The 19,494-nt window shown below is 44.9% G+C and overlaps 2 protein-coding genes across 2 annotated transcripts in view; both read right to left on the reverse strand.

Annotated features, from left to right (window-relative positions):
• Positions 1 to 19,494, reverse strand: part of SHC3 (SHC adaptor protein 3) — a 119,980-nt gene that overhangs the window by 80,658 nt on the left and 19,828 nt on the right. Inside the window, exons 3-4 of the mRNA XM_070374921.1 lie at positions 4,591 to 4,654; positions 1,997 to 2,116 (exon numbers count right to left, since the gene is read on the reverse strand). Of these exons, the coding sequence (XP_070231022.1) occupies positions 1,997 to 2,116; positions 4,591 to 4,654 (184 nt within the window). The remainder of the gene's footprint in view (positions 1 to 1,996; positions 2,117 to 4,590; positions 4,655 to 19,494) is intronic.
• The window catches only part of LOC138988869 (SHC-transforming protein 3-like), a 94,233-nt gene continuing 92,309 nt past the window's right edge, over positions 17,571 to 19,494 (reverse strand). Inside the window, exon 6 of the mRNA XM_070375212.1 lies at positions 17,571 to 17,816. The gene's annotated coding sequence lies outside the window, so the exon portion shown is untranslated. The remainder of the gene's footprint in view (positions 17,817 to 19,494) is intronic.

A 19,494-nucleotide genomic window follows, 5' to 3' on the forward strand; every position in this document is an offset into this window, starting at 1 on the left:
CACTGCACTTCTGTTGTCTCTCTGGATTGGGAAGGGCAGGCCCACTCAAGCTCCTTCTCAATTTGCTACAGCCAGGCCTAAACTTGGGAAAGGCTGAGGAATGTGGGCTCTGGCTCCTGCCAAATCTCCCTCAGACTGTGCTCATGTTATCTGTACTGGCATCTCCCAGGACTCTTGAGCCTAGCACACCCTCCCAAGGGCAGGACGATGAGACCAGGACATACCCAACCAGCCCCCTACCCCAGGATGGGGAAGGCCAACCACTGTGACCTCATCCTTTCTGCTCTGAGAGTCTGCCTCTCTCTCTCTTTTTATTTTTTGAGGTGGGACATGAAGTATAATGTGGAATTACAATGATCTCACAGAATTGAGGACCATGGCCTGAGGATTCCTAGAAACAAAAGATGCAACAGTCACATGCAATAAAAATGGAAGAGAACAGATTGCAGTTGCCAAGGGGAGAGAGGGCAGGAGGGAAACACTGAGAGTCGGGGATTAGCAAATGTAAACCATTATATAGAGAATGAATAAACAACAAGGTCCTACACTATGGCACAGGGAAATATATTCAATATCATGTGATAAATCACAATGGAAAAGAATTTTTTAAAGAATATACATATATAAATACATATATAACTGAATCACTTTGCTGTACAATAGAAATTTACAAAACATTGTAAATCAACTATACTTCAATTTGAAAAAAAAGAATGAAAGTGGGCATGTGAGGGAAACCCTGAGGAAACCTATCTCATTAGTTTTCATGCTCAAGCGTGCTACACCCCAAGTCACCACAGTGCTCAGCTAGAGGCAGCTCCAGAGAAAGGCTGAGCCCATTGCATGTTTCTAATCTACCACCAGAGGACTGGTTACCCATCCCTCAGAAGGGCCGGTGAGAAGGAATTATCCATCAGTTGAGTGAGAACAAAGGAATGGAGGGAGAAGTGGCATGCAGTATGCCAAAGCACAGCCTAGGCATTGCCTCTCGTTTCTATGCCAGATCTAGAATTTACTTCAGCATCTGGGGTTGGAGGTGGTGTCCTATTCATCCTAAATGAAGCTGGGCATGCTGCTTGCTTACTTGAGGGTGTGGAAATCAATAAATATGACTATGTTTAGCAAGATGAAGGTAACCCTGGGCATCCCTGGTAACACACTGCAGAGTGGGGAAGTATGTCACTCAGAGGTCTGTGGATTGCCCAGCCTCCTCCATTCAGGAGACACACCTGAATCCCAGCTTACACTGCTGCCAACAGAACCCCAGACTGAGCTGAGCGTGTTCACCTCCTTTACTTCCTTTGGCCTTCAGAACCAAAGTTCTCTTGGTTCCAGGATAGCTACTCATACACCCATTTTCCCAGCTGAAGGAACTAACAGTCAAAGAAACTTAAATGACAGACAATGTGGAAAAACCCAACTATCTTAACAGAGTTTGCCTCAGTAAGCTTCATCACCCCCACCTCAGTCAGCCAGGACCCCTCCACACTGGGCATGCCACAGATGCACCATGTCACGTCAACTCCATGACAGTCTCAACCGCGAGAGCCTCCAAAATAATGACCCACTAAGAAATTTAAAATGCTATCAATAAAACCACAGCATGTGACCATTTCAAAGACGATAAATGTGAAAATTAAATGTGGGCTGTAGAACCAACAAAATACAGCATAAGAGAAAACAAAACGGGGCAAAGGGACATTGATAGGAAACTTCTGCATATACAAATACACCTCTTTTTAACTCTAAGTATATCACTGATTTCATGCATTTTCCTTTCCTCCCCCAACAAAAAAAGGTTTATATCAGAATTCAAAAGACCCAATTCCAGCTATCACTCACTTGATGAACTTTAAAAGTGGCCAGAGTTTGTAGACTGGTGAAAGTTTATACAAATATGTTTCACAGGGACCCGATAAAGCTGGAAATGGGAAGCCCTTTCAAGCAGCCATGGTTTGGAGGTTCTGGGCACGGCAGGGCCTGGGCACCTACAGACCTGTTTGGAGTCCGGCGTCCGCAGGTTCAGGCTGGCGGTGGAAATGGTCAGGGAAATGCTCATGCCTGCAAACTGGAGGTTGCTCTTGCCCAAGATGCTAGACAACATTTTGCTCGGAGGCTGTGAAATGAAGAAGCATTATTTTAGCTTTCCATTCTAGGGAGGCCACACTGTCAGGGCCCCCACGCTGTTCTATCCGCCACACCTCCAACCTCCACCATCCCCTCTCATCAGGCCCATGAAGGCAATGTCACAGAAATGAGCTGGGAGGGTGAGATCTGACCCTAACACATCAATTCTAGAGTATGCAGTATGCAAACTAAAACACCTAACATGCACACACTGAGATGAGGACCCTGCAGGAAGGTCAGAGGTGTCAGTACACCAGGCAGCTCGTCTGGGATGCAGTCTCATGGGGGTCACTCATAAGCCTCAGAAAAGCATCACGGGCCACAAGTTTTGCAGCCTCAGAAACTGGTTTCATCCCACCAGGAAACTACTCAGGACTAGACTAAATGGGCCAGCTCATGGGGCTGATGAACAATCAAATGGTCCAGTTAAAACTGTTGGGTCTGGGGCCAGCACAAGGACGGACAGACCCAGTTCTGCTCCAACTGGTGCATTAAACAGTCCTCCAGAATTGTCCTTGGCACAGGGACCAACTGCCCCACCATCCTTCCTTTTCAGATTAGAACATGCCCTCTTCTAAGATGCCAATGCATACTAGTTCTTAACCAGGCAGGCACTATTTTTGAATCCCCTGCCAGAGCTATTTAAAAACAGAGATGCCTGAGGCCCACCCAGGAGATTCTGATTAAGTATACCAGAGTGGAGCCTCAAAATAGAAATTGCTTCCCCCACTTTTGTCAAGAGGATCGTGAGGGAACCCTGAGAACTGCTGGTCAAGTACCATGTGACTATAAAAGCATTCCTGTTTGCAAAATTTTGGAGCCTGCCTGGTCCTCTATGTCTGCCCTGGGCTGATTGAAACACAGGCTAGCGCATCAAGTTGAGCCTTCATCCAAAATATCTGCCTGAAATCCAGTTACTCTGTGGGTTCACAAATGTCTGCAAGCTATGAAAACAGAGCTGACCCACAGCCTTGGAAGCAGCAGAGGCAATGACACAACCTGCCCCAGAACCTCAGCCTTGGGACAGACTCGAAGACAGGGATGCACGAACTCCCCACCATTCAGTCCAGGCTTAGAAAAGTCCAGATGGTGGGTATTTAATTACATATATACTAGACACTTAAGGAAGGAGTTTTTCTATGTTTTCTCTTAACCAAGTTTTTTTTTTTTTTTTTTTCCTTTCTGGTCCAACCACCTTCAGGATGAAAAGGTCAAGGAATTAAAAGTGCAACCCCTGAAGCCAGGCGGCCTGAGCTTGAGAAGCTCCACCACCTTCTCACACTGTAAGTTCCCATCCCTGTACCTCAGTTTCTATCATCTGTAAAATGGGGATAGCCAGTGGTATTCTAGAGCTGGTTTGTTCTAGCTAAAGAAAGCCAATTATTAATTTTTTAGGAGTTTTATGAGCTGGTGACAAAGAGTTGGACATGACTGAGTGACTGAACAACAACATGAGCTGGGCATTAAAAGGAGCTGCTACCTAAAATTAATTTATGTAGACTTACAATTAAATCAATTACATTTGTAAAACAAGCAATAAATACTCAAAACTCATCACTTCCTAATTGTTGCTACATTATGTATTAGCTATGCTGTTCAGGTTGGTGACTCAGTGGTAAAGCATCCACCTACCAGTACAGGAGATGCAGAAGACTTGGGTTCGATCCCTGAGTCAGAAAGATCCCCTAGAGAAGGAAATGGCACCCCACTGCAGTATCCTTGCCTGGAAAATTCCACGGACAGAGGAGCCTGGCAGGCTACAGGGCATGGGGTCACAAAGAGTCGGACGTGACCAAGAGACTTGAGTATGCATGCCCGTGCTCTTCAGGTTACTTATGTCCATGACATGTGGCAGGGATGTTGTGTAACAGTGACCTAAAACATACTTCTTCCCAACTCCCCTTTAGGGATATCAGGTTAGAGCTTGAAATTGGCCATAGTGGAGCATTTACACCATGGAAACTGGCAAACAAGACCAATTTAGTGCTTCTCAGTCTCCATCTCCAGCTTCAAGAGCCTGTTGCTCAACTTTTACCAGTACATCCCTGAGGGCATCAACCACAAAGAGTTGCTCTAATGAAATTAATTAATGTACAGAAAAGCTGAGAAGAGCATCTGGCCCTGGTTTACAGGGCTTTAAGTGTAGACCTGGGGTGTTGACTTTGGCAACCCTATCAGTTAGCCTTGAGAGCTAACTGTCCTCATCGACCATATGGCAAAGAGGGAAACTAAGCTCTTTTTGTTTTTAAAAGTGACAAAAGTCATTGTCACTGTAAGTTACCCTCTTTAAACCAACAGATGACTCTTGGTTCCCCACTGCTCAGCCAAAAAAAAAAAGTGACAACAGCCAAGCCACGGGGAAAGAGAAACTGAACAAGGCATGTGATTAAAGATGCTGTGTGGTGACAGAAGTGGGGAAAAGCGAAGGAGACACAGGCAGACATAGAGCTGGGAGGACGGTACCTTTCTCTTCCTGAAGGCTCCCTTGGATCCAGGGACAGCTTCACAAACCCGGCTGATGGCTTCCCTAAGAGGACAGGAAGAGAGATCCATTTTATCACATCCATCAGGATTACATAACCCAGATTGTCTACATGTACAAAAAACAAAATAAAAAATCTACAAGCAGTGTATCTTAGAACGTCTGACTGCCAGTATCATAGTTCTATCTGTTGCAATGCCCATTTCCTAAGGCTGTGAGATGTATCAATGCCACACTTGCTTTTTTCTTTTTCAACATTTGGTTAAGATTCCATTTTAGAAAATCAGTGCCATGAAGCGCTGAAGTGTACTTTTCTGGATGTTCTCTCCATTGCTGTGGTCATGGCACAAGGCCCAATCCTAATCAAGCACTGCTATTGATCAAGATCCTTCTGAAGTGAGTCAGAATGTAATTAAAAGAAATTCAGTCCTCTGAGTGTTATTCCCAGCTTCTGCAGTTACTAAATATCATAAAATCAAGAGAGTTTTGAAAGAGGAGAGGAACTCCGGGGGTATACAAATGAGCCAGAAATGAGGCTCTGTGCAGGCATTTCTAGAGCAGCTACAATGTGCTGGGCACAGTCTTGAGGAAGGAGACAAGGAATGTGGGTACCAAGGGGGACTGACAGGAGGACCAGCTGCAGAGCGTCTGACCCACAGGCCTGTCCGGGGCAGGAGGCATGAAGCAGTGCATGCATGCTCAGTCATGTCCAATTCTTTGCATCCCTGTGGACTGTAGCCTGCCACATTCCTCTGTCCATAGGATTTTCCAGGCAGGAATACTAGAGTGGATTGCCATGCCCTCCTCCAGGGGATCTTCCTGATCCGGGGATCGAACGTGCGTCTCCTGTATTGCAGACAGATTCTTTACCACTGAGCCGCCCCGGGCACCCACAGGAGCAGTGGGTGGGTACAAAAGTAAGACCAGGTGGAGGCTGCTATAGTCCAGATGCTGGAAGCTGGGCAGAACGTGGCTCTGGTGGGTGCTTGAATGCATGTGTAGCACAGTTTTGTGACTCAGCCTCAGTGAGACATGATAAGTGATATGCCAAGTGAGGCCTCAAAGTCAGGAGCCCCGAAAAGAGCTGGGTTAACTTCTAACTCCCACATGGAAAAGGACAAAATAGTAAAAGAACATTAAAAAAAATAATAAATAGGAATTGGAGACACATTGAATAATAAAGAAGATAATGGGTCCTCGGTAACATTTCAAAACTTTTTCAGCTGAATACTTCTTGCAATTATTTCTATCATCTAAACATTATTACTGTCACAATAGAATGCTTTTAAGAGAAATATGACCTTGTCAAATTAAGCAAGAGACTATTAAGATAAGCTTTACATTTGCCATTCAACTCATTGTAGAGAAAAGAGAAAGAAATACTATTCTAAAAGTCCAGATGCCATAAAAACTGTAGACAATGAATCATCATGACACAGAAAAAGTTTATTTGAAAGAAACAAATTTTTTTATGTTTATCCTTAGTCATTTATTTTAAAATACTATTATTCTAAAAGTGGTTCTCTCAAAATGATCATCCAAAGTATTTTCTAAAGGTAAACGCCTTATTGAATAGAGTCGAGTCATTTCTCTAGAGAAGCATGCATTTTTTAAAAAGTTACTATATTGTATCTGTTTAATTTTTTAAAAGTTTGATGCCTGTCTGCACTGTGTGTGTTATATTAAATGATATATTTAGCTGAGCAAAGCAGTTCAGTCTCTGATAGTCCCAGCAGGCTAGAAAGACATTATTTGGTGAAAAATTTCCAGTTAGTCATTTTTTAAATACCCCTAGTAAGCATCAGATTTCTTTTCCCTTCCACCAATATGCAAGAGGAAAAAAACTGGTCTTGGATGACAGGCTTCAAGAAAGAAATGTCAAATGTCTACTTTAGTATGTAGCTTTTACACATCATCAAATGTCCCACAGAGTCAAGCCACGAAGCTTGGGCAACAGGCCTGGCTACCTATGCACCACTTAGGGAGCTGGGAAAGACCAGTGAGCATTAAGAATGGGATTGCGGTGAAAATGTTGCAAATAATAAACATGGTCTATCAAACAAATCCCATTATCTCTATCCCTCCCATAGACAGATAAGCAGCCATCTCAGGGCATGTTCAGAGACTCAATCTTTTGGCCTTAAACTTTGCAAATGTAAGACCTTCTAGAAATGTCTCAGAGCTCAGGGACTCAGGGAAGTCCTAGGGATCCCCCTTGTGAGCCAGTCTTTAGAATCCCCAAGGAGGTTTGCAAACCAAGCTACTTTTCAGAAAAATGCTCTCCTTTCATCATTAGCAGAAACTTGTTTCTAATGACCGTATTCCTCATGAGTGTGAATTCTCATTTCAATCAGGTTGATGGTATTCATTTCTGTTTGAAATAGAAATGTGACATAACTATTAATAAGCACAATAGTTAGATGACTGAAATTAGCTTGAACTTCAAAGTCTAATTTAACTGTAACAATTTTTATTGTCCCTCCTTACTCCCTAGCAGAGTGCCTCTTGGTGATGAGTATTATTTCAACTGGTTCATTTAGCAATCATTATTTAGCCTTTGTATAAGTCCACTGAATCCTAGTTCGAGCCTCCAGTTGTGCTTTTGCCCTGTTTTTAATCATGGAAATTGCATCCTAACATTCTGTCCAGTGAGATCCCATTTTGGTAAGTCAACCATGACCTTGGAGTTCAGTTAATATGAAAATGGAATGTTTGGCACCTCCAGAGTCATCTGAGAGTACAATTACTGGCTTCAATAGCCAGCCCTATATGCTAATCTTTACTTTCTCATGATTTCACCATCGTCCTTTTTTCAGTCTAAAATTCTTATCGTTAGAGCCAGTACCCTTGAGATTTAATAGCTTTTTCATTGGAATACAGTACTAGATCCTTTGAAATCATGCAGCATCACCTTATTCCCTACTCACAATCTCATTGCTGCCTACCTTATCTCCCCAAAACACACACACACACACACATATTTTATAGACTAAAACAATAAAAAGAAGAAAAACAGGACATCTGGGTTATTTCTACACTTATCACTCATATTCTAGTGGGTTGGGTGTGCAACAAACACACACATATAATCACAAATTGCAATCAACTTCATGAAGAAACAAAAAGTAGAGGTATGTAGAATGTGTAGATAAGTAGAACTTGCCACCCTCAAATATGCCTCTCTGGTCTAAGGATCATTTTGAGCTGAAGGCAATTGAGAAGAAGCAGATATAAGAAAAGCACCCTGCACTTCCCCTATTTGCCTACAATTAGGACATGAATTTTCAAAGGCATTTCTTTCTCCTCTGTACCTGGAAGGACAACTGGAGACAATGCTGTGTGTGTGTGTTAGTTGCTCAGTCATGTCTTACTCTTTGTGACCCAATGGACTGTAGCTGATGGCCTGACCATGGAATTCTCCAGGCAAGAATATTGGAGTGGGTTGCGATTTCCTCTTCCCGGGATCTTCCTGACTCAGGGATCGAACCTGGGTCTCCTGCATTGCAGGCAGATTCTACACCCTCTGAGCCACCAGGGAAGCCGGAGACAATGCTAGACCTTGATCAGCTAAGAAAGGCACCAGCGGAATCTGCATAGCAAACCTTGTTCCTAACTATTATCTTCCATTAGCTTCCTCATGCATTTTATCTTCCCACAATTTGTCACCCCTAGAAACTCAGTCTTTTTCCTTGTGCCTTGTCAATTCTGTACAGATGTATCCTTCAATTAAGATATAAGCCCAAGTTCTAACCACTTCTTTGTGTTACTCATTGCTGAGTTTCACTGTGTGTATATGCACTGCATGCTTTAATCAACAGTTCATCTTTCTCTCATTACTCTGTCTTCTGTTCGTCTTTATTTTAGGGTCCCAGGCAAAGAACATAGGAGGGTAGGGCACAAAAGTTTTTTCCTCCCCTACAGAATAAATGTCGTAATGTATATCAGTTGAGGGGAAAAGTTACCCAGTGAGGTCATTTAAGTGCCTGGGTAACCATCTAGGAAAAAGTAAGTTGAGTTCCTATCTTATATTTATACAAGTATGCAAATAGATCCTAGATGGATCACAAATTTAATTTGTTTGTGATGAAACCATAAGAGTACTAAAAGAAAACTTGGAAGACTTTTTAAAAATCTCTTAAAATGATACAGAAGCCAGAAAAGAAAATATTGACACAATATCATAAAACTTCATGCACAAGAAAAAATGGCAACATTTCACAATCAAAGAGATAACTGTCCTAATATAAGTCAATAAAGAAAACATCAAAAACCCAATGGAAAATGGGTAAAAGATATGAACAAAGAGTTCACACAGGAAATAAATGGCTCTTGAAAATATGACAAGATTCTCAGCTTTACCATAGTAAGAATACAAATTAAAGCTTATACTAAAAATCAACTTTCACAGCCAAAGATTTAAGCTTGATAAGACTTTGTAGGTAAAGTACCTACATCAGTGAGAATGTGTAAGTTGGTATAGCCTCTATGGGAGCAGACTGGTCATATCCCTGACAGAATGAAAGACGCATAGACCCTTTCATCCAGCAGTTCTACCTTCAGAAATGCATCCTCTAAATACACTCAGAAACAAGATAAAAGACTTACATACAGCACCACTGATTGCAGCAAAGTCTTTAACATGCAGATGGGAAACAATGTCTATCATGGGACCAGTTCAACAACTTACGGTACCTCCATTAAATGAACTATCAATAGCATTGTTGATGGTGCCCTCTCCACTCTCACCTCCCTTTTCCCCCTCAGCTTTCTCCAAGTCACTCTTGTTCACACTAACTGTCCCTGCAAAGTCGCCAACACCCTCCCTGGCACCAAATTGACCCATGATCTCCTGTCCTCACTTCCTTGACATACTTACTTTTCTTGACTTCTTGCTTCCACACTCTTCTGACAAGCTCCACCCTCCTGAGTGTTTCTGGTCAATTTCTCACCTTCTCCATGACTCTATCTCTAAATTGTAGAGAGCCCCAGGGATCTATTCAGCCCAACTCCTCTCTGTCCTCTGTATAACCTGGACAAGTAGATGGTGCAATCTGAGAACAAATTTACTGCCCAAACATCTTCTGTCTAAATCCACTCAGGGAGCCAGCTCCTCCCTGGCTCTGGATGAAGCCCTTGGGCACACCCTACATCTGGTCAACTCACTTCTGGACAAGAAAATGTCCTCAATCACTTACAAATGACTCCATTTTCCTATTTTCAGTGATTTAAAATGTTTAGTACCAGTGTAATAGTTAAAGCCTGGAACATCATTTAAAGTTAGAGCTCTTCTCCTCTGTTAGCAGTGTCTGGAGCCCAAAACCTCCTGGTGGCCAAGGAAGGAGGTGTCTTCCATCCTCTGGACACAGCTGGGATAGAGGTCTGGGGATGCATACAAAGAAGTCAGGGAGCACTGAGGGACACTGCCAGCCCTGGGTCTGGGCCCTCAGGCCAGGACTGAGGTTTGCAGCAGACTCCTCTAATAGGCACTCTCATTGCTTCTTATGCAGAATACATCACGAGAAATGCTGGACTGGATGAAGCACAAGCTGGGATCAAGATTGCCAGGAGAAATATCAATAATTTCAGATATGCAGATGACACCACCCCTATGGCAGAAAGTGAAGAAGAACTAAAGAGCCTCTTGATGAAAGTGAAAGGGGAGAGTGAAAAAGTTGGCTTAAAACTCAACATTCAGAAAACTAAGATCATGGCATCTGGTCCATCACTTTATGGTAAATAGAAGAGGAAACAGTGGAAACAGTGACAGACTTTATTTTTGGGGCTCCAAAATCACTGCAGATGGTGACTGCAGCCATGAAATTAAAAGACACTTTCCCCTTGGAAAAAAAGCTATGACCAACTTAGACAGCATATTAAAAAGCAGAGACATTACCTTGCCAACAAAGGTCCGTCTAGTCAAAGCTATGGTTTTTCCAGTGGTCATGTATGGATGTGAAAGTTGAACCATAAAGCAGGCTGAGCACCAAAGAATTAGTGCTTTTGAAATGTGGTGTTGGAGAAGACTCTTGAGAGTCCCTTGGACTGCAAGGAGATCCAACCAGTCCATCCTAAAGGAAATCAGTCCTGAATATTCATTGGAAGGACTGATGGTGAAGCTAAAACTCCAATACTTTGGTCACCTGATGCGAAGAACTGACTCATTGGAAAAGACCCTGATGCTGGGAAAGATTGAAGGAGGGAGGAGAAGGGGATGGCAGAGGATGAGATGGTTGGATGGCATCACCGACTCAATGGACATGAGTTTGAGTAAACTCAGAGAGGGTGATGGACAGGGAGGCCTGACATGCTGCAGTCCATGGGGTCACAAAGGGTTGGACATGACTGAGGGTCTGAACTTGCTTCTTTGACAGCTCCTTCCCCCTCTCCCAAGAATAGTTGGGTGCCTGTGCTATGAAATAGATAACGTCCATCCTTCATCTACCCACACACCTGCCCCTCCTAGCATCACACCCATGGAGTAGCTCTAGCCTGTTGCTGCTGACACAACCTCATTCTTTAGCTAAATGCTTTCTAGCATGGATTCAGTGGGCTCATGACCCATTAGGGTGCCTCCTGTGCACAGCACCTTCTATCAGCTATAGGTAGTTTCTCTCCAAACACATTTCCTCCTGCTTAAGGTCTCAATGTTGCAATTCTGTTGATCCACTAGGCTGCCCAAGCTCCCGGTGACACATGCCAAAGTCTGTGTCATTTTCTCAAAGCCCATCACTGTGTCTGAAGCAAGAGGAAACCATCTGGCCCCTCCCACATTAGCAGGGTAGAGACCACAAGACACAAGACTCTAGCCAGAGAAATCGTCTCCATAATTCCCAACATCATTCATTATGCCTTCCGGGTGAGTATTGGGAAAACAACAGCAAAGTAGGTTCCACACCCATCTGTGGTGATCCCACACCTTAGCCCTCCAGGAGTGCTGGAGCCATGCCCTGCCTGCACCTCTGCTAAACAAAGGCAGAGTCCAATTTTACTCTGTGGTTACCTCTACCTATTTCTGTCCTAAGGTGTCTTATTATCTCTAGCTCCAAATGCCTCATTTGTCTTCATCCCCAGCTTCAGTCTTTCCCAGGATGTCGGTACCAGGATTTTATAGACAATTACCACATCCAGTTGCTATCTCCAGCTCATTGTCTAAAGTTTTCTCAGACTTGTTTTCAAACAAAGCCTTGATTGTCCCTACCAAAAGCATTCCTTCCCTGGTCTTCCCATGGTAGAAAACAGGACCATGGTCCAGAGAGCTACCCCCACCCCACACCCAGGAGCTGTCCTTGACCCTCCCATGCCACTCATGGGAGGATCACCAAATCCATCACACCAAATCCATCAGAGCTCTGACCACCGTGGAGAAGCAAGACAGTCTACGCTCTCAAGAAACCTACAGAGCAGAGGAGGAGACCAGCGACTCACGGAATACTCTAGAGAAAGCAGTAGCCAGAGCGCGTGCACTGTCAACTACCAGAAGGCAATTCTGTCTTTGAGAGAAGCAAAAAGGCAGGTACATTTTGTCCACAGAGAGGCCTCCGTGCTAAAGGAGCTGGAGGCCAGGGGTGGTAGAAGATCTCAGGAGAAAATACAGACTGGAAATGGGATCAGAGAAGCATGACATGATGGAAGTATAAGGAGCAGCCTCAGGGAGCAATGGATGGTCTGGAAACAGCAGACTGGGTCAGATTTGCAGAGGGCAGGGAGAAAGAAACAGATGGGTTTAAAATTCAGACCGAGATCCAAGAAGTATTCAGAGGTGCTCTGAGGAGTGACAAACAGAGGCCTTTTAAATAGGGCTGATATTGGCCATTATCAAAAAATCTACAAACAATAAATGCTGGAGAGGGTGTGGAGAAATGGGAACCCCCTTGCACTTTTGGTGGGAATGTAAATTGATACAGCCACTATGGAGAACAGTATGGAGAGCTACCATATGACCCAGAAATCCCACTACGGGGCATATAACCAGAGAAACCATAATTTAGAAAGATACATGCATCCCAATGTTCATTGCAGCACTATTTACAATAGCAGGTACATGGGAGCAACCTAAGAGTCCATCAGCAGAGAAATGGAATAAGAAACTGTAGTACATATACGATGGAGTATTACTCCACCTAAAATAGGAATGAAATTGGGTCATTTGTAGAAACATGGATGGACCTTGAGACTGTTGTACAGAGTGGGATAAGTCAGAAAGAGAAAAACAAATATTGTGTATTAACAAGTATATGTGGAATCTAGAAAAATGGCATGATGATCTTATTTGAAAAACAGAAATAAAGACACAGACGTAAAGAACAAACATATGGACACTAAAGCAGGAAGGAAAGGGTGGGATAAATTGGGAGATTGGAACTTCCATACATATACTATTGATACTATGTATAAAATAGATAGGAGAAGGCAATGGCACCCCACTCCAGTACTCTTGCCTGGAAAATCCCATGGATGGAGGAGCCTGGAAGGCTGCAGTCCATGGGGTCGCTGAGGGTCGTACACGACTGAGCGACTTCACTTTCACTTTTCACTTTCATGCATTGGAGAAGGAAATGGCAACCCACTCCAGTGTTCTTGCCTGGAGAATCCCAGGGACAGGGAAGCCTGGTGGGCTGCCGTCTATGGGGTCGCACAGAGTCGGACACGACTGAACTGACTTAGCATAGCATAGCATAAAATAGATAACTAATGAGAACCTATTGTACAGCTTAGGTAACTCTACTCAATGCTCTGTGGTGACCTAAATGGGAAGAAAATCCAAAAAAGAGGGGATATATGTATATGTAGAGCTGATTCGTGGCGAAGGCAATGGCACCCCACTCCAGTGTTCTTGCCTGGAGAATCCCAGAGCCTAGTGGGCTGCTGTCTATGGGGTCACACAGAGTCGGACACGACTGAAGCGACTTAGCAGCAGCAGCAGCAGATTCATTTTCCTGTACAATAGAAACTAACTCAACATTAAAGAAATAGGGTTGATATGATAGAAATAAAATTGAATGGACATTACCTAGCAGCAGTATGCCAGACAGAGAGGACTGAGAAACAGCAGGCAGGGAGACCAGCCCAGACTTCTGTGGTGAAAATGACAAGAAAAAGAGGCGCATTTGGAGAAGAAAACTCAACAGGCCTGCCTGATAGTGGTGAGTAGAGCTAAGAGTGGGGCCATAGACAGCTCACTCTCACTATTAGGATGGCCTCTATCTTCCCCCAAAGATGCTCGAAAGTGGCCCATTATCTCCATCGTGAAGCCATGAGACAGGCAGGCAAGGTATGAGAGCCAACACCCAGCAAGGATGGGGCCAGGAGGCTGCCAGTCAGGGTCAGAGGGGACATGGATGCTCAACATGCCAGGAGGAGGACTTAGAGCAGATGGCTTCTTCCCAGCTTCATCCATGCAGATGGATGGAAATTTCCCAACACCTACAATCTAAAGCATCATACAGGATTAAATACAATTTTAGGCATCAAAAATACCTCAAATTTAATTTGTCAAAAGGAATTTCACCATAACAAGTCAAAACCACTTAAGTTTTCCAACAATAGGTATGTTGCAAGCAGAAACAGAGCCATGGATTTTGAAATCTCTGTACCACTTGAAGAATCAGTAAGATACCAAAGCAAGTTCCCAACTGTCACAATTTTACTGTCAACTCTGCCATTGTTATCCCAACATTCCCAATGTTTGTGATTTGCCCCAGACACATGTACACAGTAGGTGTCAATAAATACTGGTTGCTGATTACTAAACAGATACAAAAACTAGTATCCTATAATTTCTCATTTAAAATAAAAGCCCAACAGAAAAGTAGAAAAGACATTCCTTAAGCATCTTGATATCCCCAAGTGAAACATAAACCCTTGAGATTGCTAAAAATGTCTGAACCAAAGAGAAAGCTCCCTGAGACAATATTAAACCTAATATTCCTAATGGTTTAAATAACTAATGTCTGCTCAAGATGTGTGGTGGTCTGTGGTGGTCACAGACATCTCTGGCTGAGAGTTCAAACCCTTGCCTTATTTATTCTTATGAGTACTTCCACTGCATTTTCTTTTCCCCTTTAACATTCTCATTGGTGGGTTAGAAAAAGTGCTCCCAATTCAACTGTTTCAAGATGCTAATAAGCCAATCAAAGAGAAAGGTATACCTCATAATTGCTCTTTTTGGACAGGCACAAGTTTATAAAAAGCCAAATTCTCAGGTAATCAGGATGAGTCCACGACCCACACTGTGCTACAGGCAAGGCAGTCCCACTTCCCTCTGAATGCCAGCCACCAGGAGATTAAATGGGGCTGCCCAAAGAAGCGTGGAATCCACAGACCTTGGAAACCCTGCCTATATCTATCTTTAATGCCAGCTTTTAAGAGAGATTCATCTTCTGAGATCAAATACCACAGGCTCTAAAGAACCCAATGCCACTGAAACCTGCTCCCTTATAGCACAGCAGAAATATAGAAGAAGCAAGCAAACCTGACCTCAAAATCTCTGACCCTTTGGATACACATACCAAAAGCAAACCAGTCAATTCTAAAGGAAATCAACCCTGCATATTCAATTGGAAGTACTATTGCCAAGGTTGAAACTCTAGTACTTTGGCCACCTGACATGAACAGCTAACTCATCAGAGAAAACCCTGATGCTGGGAAAGATTAAAGGCAAAAGGAGAAGAGGGTGACAGAGGATGAGATGGTTGGAAGGCATCACTGATTCAGTGGACATGAACTTGGGCAAACTCGGGGAGAGAGTGAAGGACAAGGAGGCCTGGTGTGCTGCAATCCACAGGGTCACAAAGAATCAGACACGACTGAGCAACTGAACAGCCACCAAAAGCAAAAGGAGACCTGACATTTTCCAGGCTCTGTTCTACATGCTTTCAAGGTATGTGTGCGTGCTCAGTCACTTCAGTCATGTCTGACTCTTTGCAACCCTATGGACCATAGCCTGCCAGGCTCCTCTGTCCATGGGGATTCTCCAGGCAAGAATACTGGAGTGGGATGCCATTTCCTTCTCCAGGGGATCTTCCTGACCCAAGGACCGAATCCGCGTCTCTTTCAAGGTATGGCATCATTTAATCCTCACACATCCTTGGCAGATAGGACCACTGATTCTGGTTTTATAGTTGAGGAGATGAAGACACAGAGTAGTTAAGCAAAGTGTCTGAGATCACACAGCCAGCAAGCTTTTGAGCCTGCTTGGAGTCCTGGGACTGAACCCTCAGCTCCAAGACCAGATCACATCCACAGAGATGGTGCATATTTTGAATCTGTCTCTCTCTGGACCTCGGGAGAGCCCACCCACATGTTCCTCAGCAAGGTCACCAGCAACTGACTCAGAATCTTAGCATCCTCACCACCTCAGAACTACATAAGGCCTTGGAAGTCCTCAACACCATTTCTAACCCACTGGGGACCTTGAGTGGTGGGAAAGATGAGGGCTGTGAGTAAAAAAAAACAGGTGCCATAATATCCAAAACCTATGGAATGGATAAATAAACCATATTTGAGTAAAATTGTGCCAGAAGTGAAAAAGAGCAGACTACAGATCCACACAGAACATGAATGAGTGTGAACAAAGTTATATGCATGAGGGAGGTCAGACAAAAGAGAGTAAGTGCTACCTGATTCCACATATATAAAAATTCCAGGAAATGTACACCAATCTATATGTGATGGTGCTCTGTGTGTGACTGGGAGACCACAGGAGGAACGAGCCTGTTCCCATACTCCCTGGGAGAAGCCTGAGTCCAAGATTCCCAACCACGTCTGGTCAAGTCAGGACAGGTTTCCATCATCAAGCCTCTCTGTGGCTCTAGTCTTGGCTGCACTGCCTAAACCTGGAACAGACACCTGCTCTTCCTTCACTCCGTCCTCTGCGTTCACTTTCCTTTGTAAAATGGCAGCTACAGCATTGTGGGTGTCCCTTTGGCCAGACAGCTCAGACACTAGGCTGGGCTGGCTCCCGTGCTGTGCTCTGTACTGCACTGCAGACCCAGAAGCCATTGCCCAATGAGATCTTACCCTTTAGGATCCTGTGGGTGGATGGATGCAGTTCTCAGAGGCAGCAGCTAAAAATAGGTTTAGCCAACAGGAGGATCTCCAATGCAGCCCTATTTAACAGTCCTGAGCCTCGCACAGACATGTCCTCTGTCATTATTTTCTGTACATCATGACATTTTGACATCTTAAAGAAACTTTCTAGCTGGGGACAGACCACTCCTCTGGGATTAGCTGATTCTTTAGAGACAGAAAAGGGGCCAGTGGAGCACCAGTGACATGCCAATGAACAAATTCAGAGCCAGGCCTCCTCTCTCAGGCCCCTGCACCCCAGAGGCAGCATTCCTCTGCCTCTCTCATCACCGGACTGGGTGCCAGGCGACTGCTATAGCTCAGAACCCACAGGAGTTATTCAAGCTAGCTAGGCTGGACTGCACACACCGCCCTGTCTTGCCTTTCCCATGGAAACCCCAGCAGATACTCTGGCCTAAACCTCTTCCCTCCTGGCCTCTGCCTCCTGCTCCCTCCTGTGCCTCCTGACATCAGGGCGGGGGGAGCTCATGCCAGCCTCACAGAAACTCAGGCGCTGTCTCAGTCTGAACACCTCCTCTTCTCTTCTCTTGTGGGGGCCACCACAGTGAGCTCCCCCTTTCAGAGCAGCCACTGGAGGTCGAAGGAGGAGTGAGGAGGAGCCCTGGGGAGCCCAGGGGTCAGAGAAGGGGAGGGGAGGGAGAGGCAAGCAACTCCCCACGCTCCCGTCTCTTTCGAGGACCTACTTCATTGGTCCCCAAACATCCTTTCTGTCACCATTTTATTAATAATAGAACAGCAACAGATTCTTATATAAACAAACTCCAGAAGATGAGCAGCATGGAATATAGGAAGCCAAAGTACAAATTCCTAGAAATAAAGACCACATAGACACAATGGGTTGTTTTTCTCAAAAAGATGTTTAATATCAGGCAAGAACTACAAGGCGGTCAATCAAAAGGGTGATTACAGCGCCCTGTGGGTAAGGAGGCGGAGACCCCAGAGAGGTGGGGAAGTGCAGGATTAGGGGAGTGGGCAGGGCAGGAGCCTCACTGTGGAGAACAGAGAATTCAGAGCTCAGGATACAGCACCTGGCTAGACCCAAGGTGGCCAGGGCGCTCCAAGGGTGTGAAGGTCCCCCTCCGCAAGTCCTCAGAAAGTGCCTTTCAGACAGACAGTACATCTGGAAAGCAAGAGAGAAAATCTGGTTTGATTCTTCCTCATGTACAAATGGTGTTAATCTCACCCCTTCCTATGGGAGGTACCCATCATGTGGGTGTTTATTTAAACAAGCGACATTTCCCTTCTCTGATCATTCAACAAACTCTGTGCATCACAGGCTGTTCCATTTGGAGAGAGTTCCCTTCTTAGCCCTCTTGTCTGACTTTCTGTCTGTATTTGGCTGTTTCTATGTAGTGTGAAAACAAGTCCCTCTGATTGATTTTGCAGAAAAGAAAGGAAGAGGGAAGGAGATGGGGCTTGAGGGAAACATTAGAAAACAATAAATAAACTTTCAAAAAAATATGCTTGAGCAGCTGCCTGTGTGTGGAGGTAATTCTCAATTTAAGGGGCAGAGCGAGAGTGGACTGGGGGCCTGGGACCCAGAGGGTAGATCTTCAGGCTCCCTGCAAACAAGGACTCTAAGCTGTAGGAGGGGGCCTCACACGAACACACACACACACACATACACATATATGCTCATTCCATGGGAGCCAGCACCCCAAGAGTAAGGAAATTGGCCTCTGCTGTGTGCCTTCACACCCCTCATCTCCCTGAGTTACCACCCCTGAGATGTATCCAGCATCTTTCCCCTTTGGGAAAAATGAACTAAGATAAAACGAATTCCCTGGGAGCTCAGCTGGTAAAGAATCCACCTGCAAAGCAGGAGACCCCAGTTCAATTCCTGGGTCTGGAAGACCCACTGGGGAAGGGATAGGCTACCCACTCCAGTTTTCTTGGGCTTCCCTGTGGCTCAGACGGTAAAGAATCTGAATGCTATTTGGGAGACCTGGGTTCGATCCCGAGGTTGGGAAGGTCCCCTGGAGAAGGGAATAGCTACCCACTCCAGTATTCCTGCCTGGAGAATTCCATGGACAGAGGAGCCTGGCAGGCCACAGTCCATGGGGTCTCAAAGAGTCAGACACGACTGAATGACTTTCATTTTCACTTTCAAAATGAATTCAGTTCAGAGAAGGTACTTAATTCTTCCCAGAATCACATTATATTAGAAGAGTCAAAATCTGAATTAGATCCTTGGGGCTCCACAGCCCTGAGCCTCCTTAGAGGTGATGGTGGGGAAGCCCTGGCCACCTTAATTCACCTGATGCACTCAGTGACCCAGGGACTGCCTGCCATCAGCCACTGTGAGCAAGGAAACAGGCACCTCCATGGTCACACAGGAAGACGGGACCCCCGGCTCTGGTGTGAGATCCTGCCCCGTCGCCACAGCCCACAATGACCAGAGGCAACACCACTGGGTATGTAGCACTGCTAGGTGAGGCTGAGCACGGCCCCAGAGTTCCAAGCTTTCATCTCTTGCAAGGATGCTCAGCATTCCAGAGTTGAGCTCTGCACTTCAAAAGCTACTCAAGCACACCATTGGGTCCACACACAATCCCAGGAACCCACACAATGGGTGGGCACTCAGCATTGATGAGCCAGGTCAGGTAAGAAGAGAACCTTTAGACCCAGCATCTCACTTAGATCACAAGAGGCAGGGGGGCAGACATTCAAACTCCTGTTCATTTCACTCTCCTCTTGGGGTGTGGGGAGACCAAGCAGATCATGTGAGACCACAAGGCCAGCACTGGCACTAGGGTAGGCCTGGACCAGCCCTTCCCACTTGAGGGTGGAGCGTGTGC

Source organism: Bos mutus, chromosome 8 (genome assembly GCF_027580195.1).
Source record: "Bos mutus isolate GX-2022 chromosome 8, NWIPB_WYAK_1.1, whole genome shotgun sequence".
In the NCBI taxonomy this organism is placed as follows: Eukaryota; Metazoa; Chordata; class Mammalia; order Artiodactyla; family Bovidae; genus Bos; species Bos mutus.